Source organism: Mya arenaria, chromosome 2 (genome assembly GCF_026914265.1).
Source record: "Mya arenaria isolate MELC-2E11 chromosome 2, ASM2691426v1".
Classification (NCBI taxonomy): domain Eukaryota; kingdom Metazoa; phylum Mollusca; class Bivalvia; order Myida; family Myidae; genus Mya; species Mya arenaria.
In genome coordinates this window covers 71,001,559-71,016,625 of record NC_069123.1, presented here as the reverse complement: position 1 = coordinate 71,016,625, position 15,067 = coordinate 71,001,559, and the positions used below count along the sequence as shown (strand labels likewise).

General features: G+C 35.1%; 1 protein-coding gene across 3 annotated transcripts in view; it reads right to left on the bottom strand.

Moving 5' to 3' along the window:
- LOC128218734 (neuromedin-K receptor-like) overlaps nt 1–15,067 on the bottom strand; it is a 32,292-nt gene extending 17,225 nt beyond the window's left edge. For all 3 annotated transcript variants that reach the window (XM_052926430.1, XM_052926423.1, XM_052926437.1), the window contains exon 1: nt 14,350–15,067. In XM_052926430.1, coding sequence (XP_052782390.1) covers nt 14,350–14,722 — 373 coding nt within the window. In that variant the 5' untranslated portion in view covers nt 14,723–15,067. The remainder of the gene's footprint in view (nt 1–14,349) is intronic.

Genomic DNA, 15,067 nt, shown 5'->3' with positions numbered 1-15,067 from the left:
ATATTGCCTTTGGTGCTCACTGCGAAATATAGCCTTTGGTGCTCACTGTGAAATACAACCTTTGGTGCTCACTGTGAAATACAGCCTTTGGTGCTAACTGCGAAATATAGCCTTTGGTGCTCACTGTAAAATACTGCCTTTGGTGCTCACTGCGAAATATAGCCTTTGGTGCTCACAGTGAAATACAGCCTTTGGTGCTAACTGCGAAATATAGCCTTTGGTGCTCACTGTAAAATACTGCCTTTGGTGCTCACTGCGAAATATAGCCTTTGGTGCTCACAGTGAAATACAGCCTTTGGTGCTCACTATGAAATACAGCCTTTGGTGCTAACTGCGAAATATAGCCTTTGGTGCTCACTGTGAAATACTGCCTTTGGTGCTCACTGCGAAATATAGCATTTGGTGCTCACTGTGAAAGACAGCCTTTGGTGCTCACTGCGAAATATAGCCTTTGGTGCTCACTGCGAAATACAGCCTTTGGTGCTCACTGTGAAAGACAGCCTTTGGTACTCACTGCGAAATATAGCCTTTGGTGCTCACTGTGAAATAAAACCTTTGGTGCTAACTGTGAAATATAGCCTTTGGTGCTCACTGTGAAATAAAGCCTTTATGGCTCACATTTTAAAATATAGCCTTTATAGCTGACATTGTAAACTATAGCCTTTGGTGCTCACGTTCTGGAATATAGCATGTGTTGCTCACTTTGTGAAAAATAGCCTGTGGTGCTTACATTATGAAATATGGCATTTCGTGCTCACATTGTGAAATCCTGCCGTGGGTGCTCCCAGTTTGCGCTCACACTGTGAAATATTCTAAATCTAAACACTAAGAAACCATTACCCTCCTTTCATTTTTCTGTTAAGAAGTAGTCTTAATGTACTATGTATTTTGAAAAACACACATGTATATGTGTGTATTTTAGCTATTTTTAAAGTGCTCCGATTACATTGTTAGTCATTTTAGATTTTGGGAACATAATGCAAAGACAGAATAGCTACTCTGGTTTCTTAACGTGCACCAGTACATATCAATGTCACACGAGGCCCTGTTGAACGTCCTCCCTCCCGGAAGAAGATTAGTTTTTGTTTTAGCTGTGCTGCGGGGAATCGAACCCGCGACCCCTGGATTGACAGTCAAGGGTGTTACAACTAGACCACTTCATGTCTGCCGCCCACACATATGTATGCCCATTTCTTGTAAGAGTCAACGGCAGTACCAGTTTTCTGTAGTTTATTCAAATGTCGATCAAACGTAGAAATAAATTAGTCTGCTCTCAATGCCTCCGTTTATAATTGCTCAAATCTAAAGCGTACGATGTATTTGCAAATCTTATCAGGGTTAATGAATAGCTGAATAACGGATTCACGTAATAAAACATCGGATATGTACAACTGAGGTACCAGTAACAGCTTTTATAGGACGAGTTTGCTTACACGTTACAACCGAGAAGTAAATTACAGTAACTAGTTAAATGCTCGTCATTATCAACGCCCTGTTATAGAATCAGTAATTCAAGGACCCAGTCTAACATGAGCTTACTGCTAGTAAAACAAACTACAAAACGTTGTCGTGCATTCGTGATTTATCGCTTTCACAGATTGAGGGATGGAAACAAAATATACCCATCAACATCCATGCAAAATGTTACTTAGATTATTTTCGTGTTCACTTCCAGAGTTGCATCTCTCGGGAACTCGTCCTTCTCGCCGGCTGCGACGGTTATGTGAACGGCACTAATGAAGTGATATTCTGATAAATCTAAGCCAAAGTCTGGTCCTATTGACAGTGGACATAGATTGGCAGTATCAGAACAACGGGTTGTCATTAGACACCAGAAATCGTATGTTTGATCGCTTCACGTCTTGTCAAAAAATGGCTTCAACAGAATTAACCGTCAACAAGAAACACGACTATGAAGACTGTGTGGTTTGGTTTGTTATAATTTATATAATGCATTCTATAAATACGTAATTATTTGTTCTTAGACTATATGCAATATGCTAATTGCTTATAAATTCCATGGGAAAACTATTGTTTTTGTTTGTGTGGAGATTTCTTTTCAGACGAAATATGCGTCAAGTGAATATACTTTTGCGTTGTTCACGTCTATTTTTACAAACCATCAGGTGGTCGATATTTATATCTCGGTCCGTTAACCAATCAAAGCGCTGAAAGCGTTGCAAGGTTTTCGGCCTACTACGTTTTGTGAGTATAGTCATGTAGTTTTAAACAAATTAGCATAACTATTCATAGATAGAATATGCACGAATTTACTCGCAAATAAATGTTTATGGTGATGCTCAATTAAATCAAAATCCTTGACTATCAGTCACTTAAAATACCCATTTAATATATAGAATACCCAAATAACTAATAAAGTATGGAATTATTCACAATTGTATACGAAACCTTATCTGGACCTTGGTTTCATTAACAATGTACCGCCATGGATAAAGCATTTAGGCCCTTTTTTCAATACTATTTACTCTACACTTCAAACATGACTGAGTCGCATTTAATTTATTGCCAGGGTATGTCCACTTAGCCAAATGCATCAAACGAAATGCATAGCGCCACATAGCCAAATGCATCATACGAAATGCATAGGACATGTTCATGAGGTTTATGTTAAAGGTGTCTTGATACAATGACAGGGTCCTCTCACGACCTGTCAACCCCGCGTTATGGTTGATACGCCCGTGCGCGTATTAATTCGCCAACTGTTTAACATGCTATGTCGATCTGCCGATGGTAGATTCCGATTTACGGTCGACAATTCTGCACTGCTAGCGGCCTACAGCCTAAAAATAATATGAATGAAGTATAAAAAACTTATTTATATATTTAATGTTGGAAACCTCAAAACACTTTCCGAATCAAGGAATTATGACAGCATTTGTTGAAGACATTATGAAACATGCTCGGTATTAAGATTTTGGCTAAGCACACTGATGTCGTGCTGGGCTTTCGAAGAACATGACGTTCCATTAACAATATAATTTAAATAATTTGGCATCAATTCAATGCATGATGTAAATGCATAGTAAAGGTCGTTAACTTATAAAAACGCAATCCTATCAACGTTTAATTTCTATGTACCAAAACAGCGCTTTATAAAATTGATAATTGTTTCTACAAGAGCGAAATTTTAATCGCCTCAATCTAAGTTTAAACTGCATTTAATGTGTATTGATGGAAGTAAAATGAATAGCTTATTCAAGACATGAACATTTCATTTTGATATTTATTGGAGATAATGCTATGCTAATCTTGTTTAATGTTGAGTTCAGGGAGAATCATTAGAAGCAGAGAAATAAAAAAAGATCGAACAGACAAAACAACCACAAAATTCGCTTTTAATGTTGAACAGATATTACCAACACACTCGTAATTTTAATAATGGATGTCGCCAATGTTATGGCAGAAACTAAACATAGCATAAGCATGTGTATATTTCATTCGATATTTTGAGCTGTAAGACATCTTTAATTTCTTGTTGAAGAAGTTATGAAATGGACATTTCCATTTCCCATGATATTGATAACAGAGCCCAGGCTTCCCGGAGATAGCGTTATATATTATCTCACAGTGATTCCTCAGTTGTGCTTACTGTTCAGTTATTGCTACTGACAGCCCTCCTCGGAGTATTTAAGCTTGAGAAGAAATATTTCTAGAAAAAAAAATCTTCCCAAAAAATGCAGCCATATCAATTATTTTGAAAACAAGCAGAACCCTGTAATTGATATATCATTCTCGCTTGACATGTCTTAATTTGTTATGATCAATCATGTTTTCTTCTTTTTATTCTTACAGTTATGCTGATAACACACAAAATATTCGCATGCTAAAAAAATGTTTTTGAAGACAGAAGTTGATGTAACTTAGAATCTACTACCAACATGGCTATACTGACGTGCAGTATGGCGGAAAAACATATGGCAACACACTTCCACTTACCAAACACATTTGGTCAGATTTTTAATAACAAGTTTTAACTTTAAACCATTCTTTTCAAATAAACTCGTAACTCGTAATGTCCATTCTTTGCGAGAGAGGGACAGTATTTATGTAATATCGTTACATTTTTTATTTCGCTGTTAAAATAGTTAAAACCAAGTAAGTCAATCAAATTGCTGAATATTATCAAGACTACATTTATCAGAAGGAGGCTGTTATGCTCCAGTTGGACCGCAGTTTATTTATGTTATGACACAAAATAACACAAATATATGAAATATTGAAACAGCTACTAGACAGATATGGAATACTAGGTGAGTGTCAAATGAAGAACAAGATTACCATGCAAAGCTTACAAGACTTTCTGAGTTCTATGTATTCTCGAACCGAGCATCACATGGAAATATATTCAAGGTTTACCTAGTATTTATTCTGTCCCATTAAATTAGAAAATGAAAAGAAAAATACCTGCCCCATGAATTTGTTTTGTTACGGGTAAAAAGATGCTTCTAGACAAGAAGTAGATTTCCGCCTGATTTATGTTAAATTCAGATATGTACGAGTTTTCTTAAAGATTGATGTCCAGTTACTTATGATGATTTTTAGCACGAACATTTTCATATCAATCTCATCGCCATTAGAAACTTAGCTTACTAAGTTTTTTGTGAATATCTTAAAAGCATACATTAAAGACAGTGTATATATTAATTTTGTGCACGAACGCCGATGACAACACAAAGTTTTTGATTAGCAAATGTCATTATTGGTGAACTCATTCTGAACATCTTCCTTCAGGTATGTTTGAAAGTTCTCCTCATTTGAATGGCATCATGTGGTATGTTCCTTTTTTAAATTAAAAATAACAACCATTTTTCATGCGATTAGACAATGTGTATGATTTAATTTGTCCTTTATATCCTAACGAAATTTGACATTCCATGTGGCCTTTAATAAAACTGATAGGTTTGAAATGTTGCTGGGCATTCTTATCCAATAAACATACAATACAGCTACCGGTATGTGCAAGTGGGAAATAACAAATAATTCGTCTCTAATAACTCGACGACAGTCTGATTACTCGTTCTTGACACAAATTGTATTACAATTTAATGTTTTAATATATGTGTATATTTTTAAAACGACCAGAAACTATGTTTATATTAAGTCAATAAATGCTCTGTTCTGTTCTCAATGCATTTTTTCAATGCATTTGTAATCATTTAAGCTTTATGTGACGGCTACCTGAACACGTACCGATGATGGTATTTTGATATCTGTGCAATGTGTGTTGCGTTGGCACGCTGTGTCTCGTGTTTGGTGTGGGTTTTCTGGCCTTGATCAACATGTGTTAAAACTGGATCTTGGTTCAATTGTCATGGCTTTATTCGTATTTGATTGTAATTAGTAAACCACTTTTGGAAACAAATGGCCGGTGGTTTTGACATTTAACGAAATACAAAGAAAAAAGAAATGAAATCTCGTCTTTTAAATTGTCGTAAATTATTTGTACAAATCAACAAACAAAGGAGAAATATAGCATATTTCCAACCTGAATTCAAATAGAAACGTTGTAGATTTTTGCCCACAATAGCAAAGTTGTGAACACAAAAACGACAATAACAACATAAAACGTATATAATGAGTGCGAATAGTAATAAAACTCGTAGGTAAACATAAACAATTATATTGCTTTTTACACCTCGTGTCGCGCTTGTGTTAATAAGAAATGTTAACCAAGTACGAATCATTTCTGTAGTAAAGACTTTTATTATTGTCTAAGCAATCAACAAATAAGAATTATCACCACTGGCAAGGATCTTTAATTAACATTTGGGTAACTTTCTGTTAAACACATGTTATCCATTTTAGAAAGATCTTCACGAAGTTAAGATATGTTGGTAAAAAGAATTATCATATAAACATCAAACGCACTGATTTATTCCTACATAAGCACGTAGAATATTGGTTATACAACGGCAACGCCACCGCTACTGTCGACACTGAAACAATAACGCGACATGACAATACCTCAAATTACAGACAGACGAGTTAAATACAAAAACAACAACACCATACAACATATATGTGAAACAATATTCTCTCAGAAGTCTTACTGTTTGTTTTAAATAGAAAATGCGGAAACTACATCAATGTCTCATCCCTGAGAAGAAGATTATAACTCATTGTGCGAACAAGTACCGCAAATATATGTTCATAAATAAAGTGTGAATATCGTTTGTGTATATGCGTGTGTTTTTTTTTTCAAAAATAAGTTATTAACGATTTTTAAAATACGTCACATTCTGGTATCGCAATAAGAACATTTGTTTTTCGATGCAATAAAATAAATTGCGCAGCTTTAGCCAAGCTGTAAGTGGCGGCTTTCTGTTATAACTGAATCAACGCTCAAGATATAAAAGTTATTACAAAAAAACAGGTATAAGTGAAGATGCATGTCTGAGAATCCTGACTGTGAACTGTAAATATTCCATGTATTCAGAAGTCTGGAGGGTTCACATTGAGAGCCATGTTGCTACTTTTCCTACAGCTGAGAGGGTGCCATACATAAAAGCGTCTCCGAATTATATGGCTCTAAAAGCTTTCCATCAAGAATTCCACAATTTTCTATCTAGAGATGGCAACAAATATACAATACGTTCAAAGAAGCAAGCGTGTCCGCTGTCGCTCATTTACACGCCTTTTGTCACAAGGCCTCGCAATTGTCTTTAAAATTGCTTTGCCTAAATGTACCACGGATACCAAACGCGCATGAATAAAAGATGCAGATAAATTATGATACACAATAACATTCTTCGAGCGGGAAACTGCTCCTTCAAAATTAATAAAAAGCCAGTCGAAAGTGCTTGGTGTTCGTTGCTTCTCGTATAAGGGTGATGTAACAAACGACCTGTATAAACTGTCGTTCACAACATCACAAGGATCACATGAGAGACTTTCGTTCAAAATGGCAACCAAAACCAGCTTGGATCGAGAGGAAAGTCAAGGTAATATATTATATTGTTATTATCAATTTCTGAACCTTTAACCAATCTTATTCTACATAATTATACAGTGAAACTGCACGGATAAATCAAGTAGTCGAAAATTAAAAAAATACACCCTGTTATTACCATTAAGCCCAGCTTCATAGTGTTTTTGTTAGCATATTTACGTGCTGTTGGAATTTATTACCGATGAAGAAAACACTTTAGAATTTCACAGAATCCGACTGGTAGGTTAATTGCTTTTTTCGCTTTATTAGGCTCGTACTCAGTGGAAATTGAGGAAATGTGTTAGCTAAAAAGTAGTCTCTCAAGAATTTGAGGCGGAACTCACCATTTTCTCTTCGCACTTATTTAATTTATTATTAATAAGATACTGTGTTGTAAATAAATGTATGTGTTATATTCAGCAACAATGAAGCGTGTATTACCAATTCCTCAATCTGTTTGAGGATGCCATTTGGAGCAAAAACATTTGGTCATAGGAATGCTTGGACATGATATCAAGGCATTTCATGCTACGTGTAATGAAGTAGCAGGTCGCTTATCAGGTCTTCCCTTCTAATGACTTTACCATCACTGTATAATAAGTGTCTTCAAGGTATTATACTTAAAACATAAAAACTTGTTAATCAGGTTTTCTCATAATTAACCCATTACGAATACGATACAGACTTCATCTTTTTCTAGGATTTGAGTTACATAAAATACTGTGATAATGATATTCATTCGGCATATTTCAACACTCAGAATGCATTGCTACGTTCGCAATCCTGTTTCATCAGTAAGAAGAATTCGTATTAATAAACTTATTCCTCTGATTACCGTGATTCAAGACATGCTTGAGATAAAGGGAAAACCACACACATCAAAATCTGGCATAACTTAATCAATGAGTCAAAGTATACCTATAAATGTTTCTGGCAGATTGTGTAACAAGTGTCACTCGCATATCTTGAACAGTTCTTTATTTATAACCATGGACAAAAATTCCAGGCCGACGTGGTCACCAAGGCACTTCGAAAAACAACAGTCAGGCTTACAATATTAAAACAATACTATTTTGACTGGAAGATGATGGGTATTCTATTCTGGTTCGAGGAATATTCTCGCGAACGTTGGGCTGAATAAATCATGTCAGTGACATTTAATCCTCTTATCAGCCTTCCTTATTGCGTTAGTATAACACGTTATCTACACAATTATAACCTTGTGGGAAAATACGGTATAAGACTGCGATCAGTACTGGGTTCCAAATGAGTATCCTTGTTAGCAATCATAATGGCCATCATATCAGAAAACGACACGGTGCTGCTGCACGCAATGAAATATATATTGATATACGATACCTTAATTGATAGTGTTTTTTATTCAAATGCATGCGAGTATCTCCTGCAACATCCTCTAGCAATTGAGATTGCTAAACTAACTTTGTTTGAAGAGAGTCAGCTATAAATTGCAAATATCTGAATACTGTGGTTAGTATGTTACCCTGGGGTAAATCATATTAAGATATTTTCAAGCAGAAACTAGTCAATGAGAAATGACATTAACATACTGTTCTAAAGTTAAATTTCCTAAACTGCGTACGAACAATTATATCATGCAATCATTTCCATTTACCGTAGGCGTTCGCACCAGTACTGTAGCTCCATATCATGCAATGCAGATTTGACAATTAATACAAACTTTTAATTTCGCAGAGTATTTGTCGACCCACAGATCGATGTCCCCTCTACGCATGCGCGAAATAATAATGATAAACGGATAAGGGTGCCGTTGTCTGGAGGCGGTTGAAGCTTACGTCATGAACTCGAATTAAAATAGATGCATTATCAGCTATCAAATCGTACTGACAACTTTTCAGTTCACATTTAACTTTTTTTATTTGACAATATTCGAACCATTTTAAGCATTTACGTTAGAAATTCTACTTCTTTTATTCTTTCTTTCCTAATATACAAAAAAGCAAGCACAGTTCAGTTAAAAATTGTGCGCCTTTTGTTGATTTTCTTTTAAACTAGTTGGTGTAACCATTGTATTCAGTGCTCTTTTCCATCTTACTTTTTGTAATTTTATGTATGAATATATTAAGAAACAGCTTTTGTTAATAATTGTTCCAATATTGTACCTTTTTGAAAATAGAAAACCAAAGTCAATACCAATAACATGGCGATAGCGGTCCTATTAATTTACTACCCAAACTGTGCCAAGGAGCACCTGGTTTCATTTTGATTTCAATGTATATTAGTCTATAACAGCATTAAACGGGTATCATCAACCGGTAGCTTATAATCTATCAAAAGTAATGAGACAATAATTGTACAACACTTAGTCGATGAGTATTTAGTTAAAATGATGTATCTAGCAAAATGATGTAAGAATAACGTCAATATTAGAGTTGCTCTTACAAAACTTCGTGTCTCTGCTGTTAGTATAAGAGTCCATACAGGAAGGTATTGTCGAAACAGAAAGGCCCCTGACAATCATCCATGTATTGACTAAACACTCTATACACCAATAATATGTGTACAGAGAACATGATTTATATCCTTTACCGTGTGAAATGTTTGAAGTTATATATTCAATATAAGATCCACCCTTACAGCGTGCTAGAACCTTATGTCTTGTATTTTGATTTGTTGAAATATATTTGTCACTTAAATCTGTGAAGTTTACGTGAACAAAATACTGCTATGTTTTGTTCTGTGCTGACGAGCATCCAACTTTTTTAGACGGTGATATCAATAAGAAGCAATGATATGTTTATAATCTCTGTCAGACAGAAACAATAATATTTAAGATTAAAATCATGTATACGCCTTATTCTGTTTTGATCATTTAGAGTCGAATGAGTGAAACATGATAAAGCAATGAAATTGTGAAAAAAATGCATCAACCTATAATGTGCCCTTTTAACAGGCCCATTTGAAATGTACTGATAAGCCCTGTATAGGTCCATAGTATCTGCAAAATTGGTGGTGCCTATATGCAATATATAACCATGTTAAGCAATGTTAGAAGTAGCCGTAAGTTATCCTTAGCATATTTGGAATAGTAAATATATTGCATGTCAATCTTGCAATGTATAGTTCTAGATATGCCATGTTTCAATACATGCATTAGTTTGGATTAATACATCGGGCATTCTATGTTAATGATTATTAAAAATGGCGAATACTTTACAGAAACAGTTCAAGAATATGTTTATGTTGCCGACAATTTAGAGTAAGAAAAGGTTCAAAAGGTTTTTTTCCAAAATATGTTTATTCCGATTTTAACCGAAACAACCCAAGACAAAATGAGTAAGGAACAAAATACGACAAGTTTCAAAGTGCTCCAGATTTATGACAATAACACTGCGAACATTTTTCAAATTAATCCGAACCGATTATCAAAAGTTAATACCGATTCCTAATAACTGTTTAAAGAAAATGTATTTGAATGTGTAATAAGTCAAACAAGTCTTTGGTAATATCGTGTTAAACATTATAAATTTCAGCAATTTGAACAACTTATTCAATTTCGTCACCCTTGATGTCAGAAGGTATTCCTTTTTAATACGTATTGTTGATGATAAATTTACCAACTGGTACCAACTTCTTACGTTTAAAAGGCTAAAATAACTTCTTTTGATTATGAAAAATACATACTTGAATTTGATTTTTGATAAATGAAAAATGGTTAAATATGAATATCATACAGATTATTTCTATAAACAATCTAAACCCTCTAAAAGAAGTATTACGGAAATATTTCAATTCGAACATTTAACCCCCACCCCCCCCCCCCCCCCCCAAAAAAAGCAAAAAAAACTATAGTGGATAGTCTTAAGCCAAATAAAAAATAGGTCTGTTTCAGGTTACCCGACCGACCCTATTTTTTCCCGCCGACCCTAACCTATTTTTCCCTGAAAAAAAATGTGATTTGGGTACGAAAAGCATTTGTTACGAAATGTATGAACGTAAAGTTGACAATATTAGAGTTGGATTTCTGAATGTATTTACCGTACTTCACCTTAGAGTTCGGACACCTTAAAATAATTAATTTTTCGCTCTCCGAATTCATAGAAAATAACCATTTTTACATTTGATCTACATGTATGGTAAACCTGCCTTTTTTCTTCATGTCTGCACTTTACCACATATTAATTTATCCGTAGTTATCAATGGTTATTACGCCTATAAGTGTAACTCCTTCATCAAGTTAATTAAAATCCCATTCAACACCATTTTATACATGCATTGAAATGAATAAACACCTTTTATCGGCTTCAGATCAAACAGTCACATTGTGTGACGTCACATAACTCTCAGTTATACCCACGAGGATCTCATGGAGAGCATGGATATTGCTATGCAGGATTAATGTGTCTGGGTGGTGTTTTTGATTGTTACTGAAGTATTGCATTTCTAACTTTAATTCATCACATTAAATAGTTACCTGTTTCATTGAATGTGTTGACTTTTATTGTTCTATTGATGTTTCAATGAGTATTGCTGTACGATTATTGCTTCATAAAGTCTATATTAAAAGTGTGGTACAAGTGTCAATGTTTATTGGCGGATCGTTTTACAAACATGTTATGTCTGTGTTTTCTTAATCTCTTGATTGCCCTTGTTGTTTCTTTAATCCTCCATTAAATATATCACACATCCTTTTCAACGGGCAATAAATCGTTTAGGATGGGTAGTAACTCACTAACTTATCACAGTGATGTATACGATTATGTAATCTAGCCAGGCATTGTAACGATAAAGATCAATAATTTTTGTCTGTGAGACTTAGTAACTGTAAGTTACAATCGATATCCTTTGGGTGTCCGAAAATTAGGTACCTAAAATAAAAAAAAAATGAAAATAAGAATGGATGTCTGAATTTTTGGATTGTCCGAACTCAAAGGTGAATTACGGGTAGTTTGTGCTTGTGTGGCAGGTGTATTTTAATTATTGAACTATATGTTCTTGTCAGATACAAATGTATCAGATACTGACTTTCGGATTAATTTTGGCAATAAAACCTGCATGTTACTTGTTCTTCAAACCTGAACCCCCAGGTCCTCTTGACAGCATTGAGGTTTCCTTGGCTGATGGCTTATATGGTAAATTTGCTGTCCCACTCTTCATGTAATTATGTTACAGGGAGGTTAGCATTCTACAGAGGGTGATTGAAAGCAAAAGGGTGCATAAAGAAAAGTAAAACCGTTCCTGGAAAGTCTTAAATAATAGCAGAGTGGTGTACCATAACTTAGTTGAAATTCAACCATCATTGTCAAAGTATTTAACCAGACATATAAAGAATGTTTCCTTTGAAGCATGGAACATGTTTAAAAACTACTGATTAACCTGAAAATTGATGACTTTTATTTTTGTTACTTTCTGAGTCAACAGTTACTGAAATCAATTCATCAAAAAAAAAAAAAAAAAAAATATATATATATATATATATATATATATAAATTTATTCCGACCTACCTACCCTATTTCTTTTGGCAGCGTTACCTGAAACGCACCTATTTTTTATTTGGCCTTAGACAAGAAAATTCCATGACTACTTTATCATGTTAGTGTTCAACATAATAATATGTCCAATGATAAAGCAGTATTTCTGAAAGTTTCCAATTCATTTATTTCAGTTAAACAGAAGTCATCCGTAATTGATTTTAATCAGTTGAAGCGGTACATATAAACAGTGGATATCCCATTTAGTTAAAAAAAAATATTACGTAGGCCTATTAAACACTTAAAAATATTAGTATGTAAATACACAATACAATGGTTCATTTTAAAATGTACATACAACAACCTTGAACCATTACTTATAACCTAAATAAAGATGCTACAGAAAAGATATTACCTCGGAATAAACATATTTGGGGGAAAAAGGTTTGACTTCTTTTTTTAAAATGTGTAGCATAATGCATATAATGCTTGTATTATTAAATTGACTTAATATATTTTGATTATGAACTACAAGGCAGTTGGTTTTAATTTATACTGATCCCAGCGGACAAAATAGCACTTGTAAAACACAGAAACAGTAATGATTTCAATTTAATATTTATAGAAATAACATCAATACCAGAAATGCCGTTGATTTTATGTAAAATAAAAACCAGCATCTCAAGGGATGAATGAAAGGCTGGCGATATTTCTCTTTACGCAACTACGCACCTTTTATAAAAATGCAAGATCGACCATTAATGGCCCATTTTTTCAAAATTGTATCATTTGTAATAGCCTACTTGTAAATTAAGATACGCTGTTCAACAAGATGTAAATGTGAATACCTTGATATTGGTCGATTATTGTTTGGTTCTTTTGTATAAATATAAACGGCATTATCCAACCACAGTTTTGCCAATCGGATGTGTTGCCAGTTTAAAAGTGCCGAGCATTAGCATCTTTTTGACAATTCAGTTTGGCCATATCTCTGAATAGAGCTGACTGGAGTTTGGACGCAGTTGAGATAAATATGCATACATATTGTGAAAAAAATGTTTCAGTTAGAAAATGGACATGGATGTTTAGCGACGCAGACAACGACAATGCCAGACACAATGAACCATATGTGTATTCCATGTTACGTCAGTGACGACGAATGGAAGCATGATCCTTATATGTATAGCGTGTTACGCTGGCAACGACGCCGGGCAACGTGTTCCGTACGTATATAGCGTGTTACACAGGCGACGAAACCGGGCAACATGTTCCCTATGTGCATACCGTGTTACACAGGCGACGACGCCGGGCAACATGTTCCCTATGTGCATACCGTGTTACACAGGCGACGACGCCGGGCAACATGTTCCCTATGTACATACCGTGTTACACAGGCGACGACGCCGGGCAACATGTTTCCTATGTGCATACCGTGTTACACAGGCGTCGACGCCGGGCAACATGTGCCCTATGTACATACCGTGTTACACAGGCGACGACGCCGGGCAACATGTTCCCTATGTGCATACCGTGTTACACAGGCGACGACGCCGGGCAACATGTTCCCTATGTACATACCGTGTTACACAGGCGACGACGCCGGGCAACATGTGCCCTATGTGCATACCGTGTTACACAGGCGACGACGCCGGGCAACATGTTCCCTATGTACATACCGTGTTACGCAGGCGAAGACGCCGGGCAACATGTTTCCTATGTGCATACCGTGTTACGCAGGCGACGACGCCGGGCAACATGTTCCCAATTTAACATGGTCTTACAACAAATGATTATTAACATGTTGATAGCGTGTATATGTGAATTATATGTACTTATATTTGATGTTGTCATAAACTGAGTTATTTACAAATAATTCGGAAAACTCGGAAATTTGCCTGAGATGCAAACATATATTCATAAATCGTTATAATTATTAAATTAATGTTTACCTTGTGAGAATGTATTGAACTTGCAAAAGAATCGTCCAAGGACCCAGTTGTTGCTGTTGAGGTTGTTAACCAGGTGAACCCAGGTACAGAACACGGTCACAAGGATGTCGGCAACCGCCAGGTTCACGATGTAGAAGTTTGTGGTTGTCCTCATTTGCCGATGACGAAGAACAACAACTATAATTAACGTGTTGCCGACGAGGGAAAAGAATATGATCATAGCGTAGATGTACGCTTTCAAGACAACTTCATACATGGGAAGTTTCTTGATTTTGCCGAAGTAAAGAAAGTTTTCATAGTCTAGAACCCCGCCAGACTGGTTCAAAATCGCGTAATAGTCATAGGAGAAATTGTCATTATAATACTCCATCATATCTTATATTGTGACACTGTTTGACTAAAATACAAGCTTTATTAATTTTCATTTATTGTAAAAAAGAACATTTTTATTTTATCTCGTGTAAGAATCAGAAAACGTGCCCATGTTCATTACATCGGAGATAAATGTTATGCATATTCCAGCTGTTGTTTCGCCTATTTTTTAAGTTTTTCCTAGATTTTAATTTATTCCTATTACATGATTTTTAAATACGAAATGAATCAAAACAATGCAATCCGCAATAAGTATTAATTACTTCACAAAGGTATTGTTATTCTATTGACTATTTCCATCGCTTATATCACAGGAGTAAGTCAATATCAGCGCAGTCCTATCCGT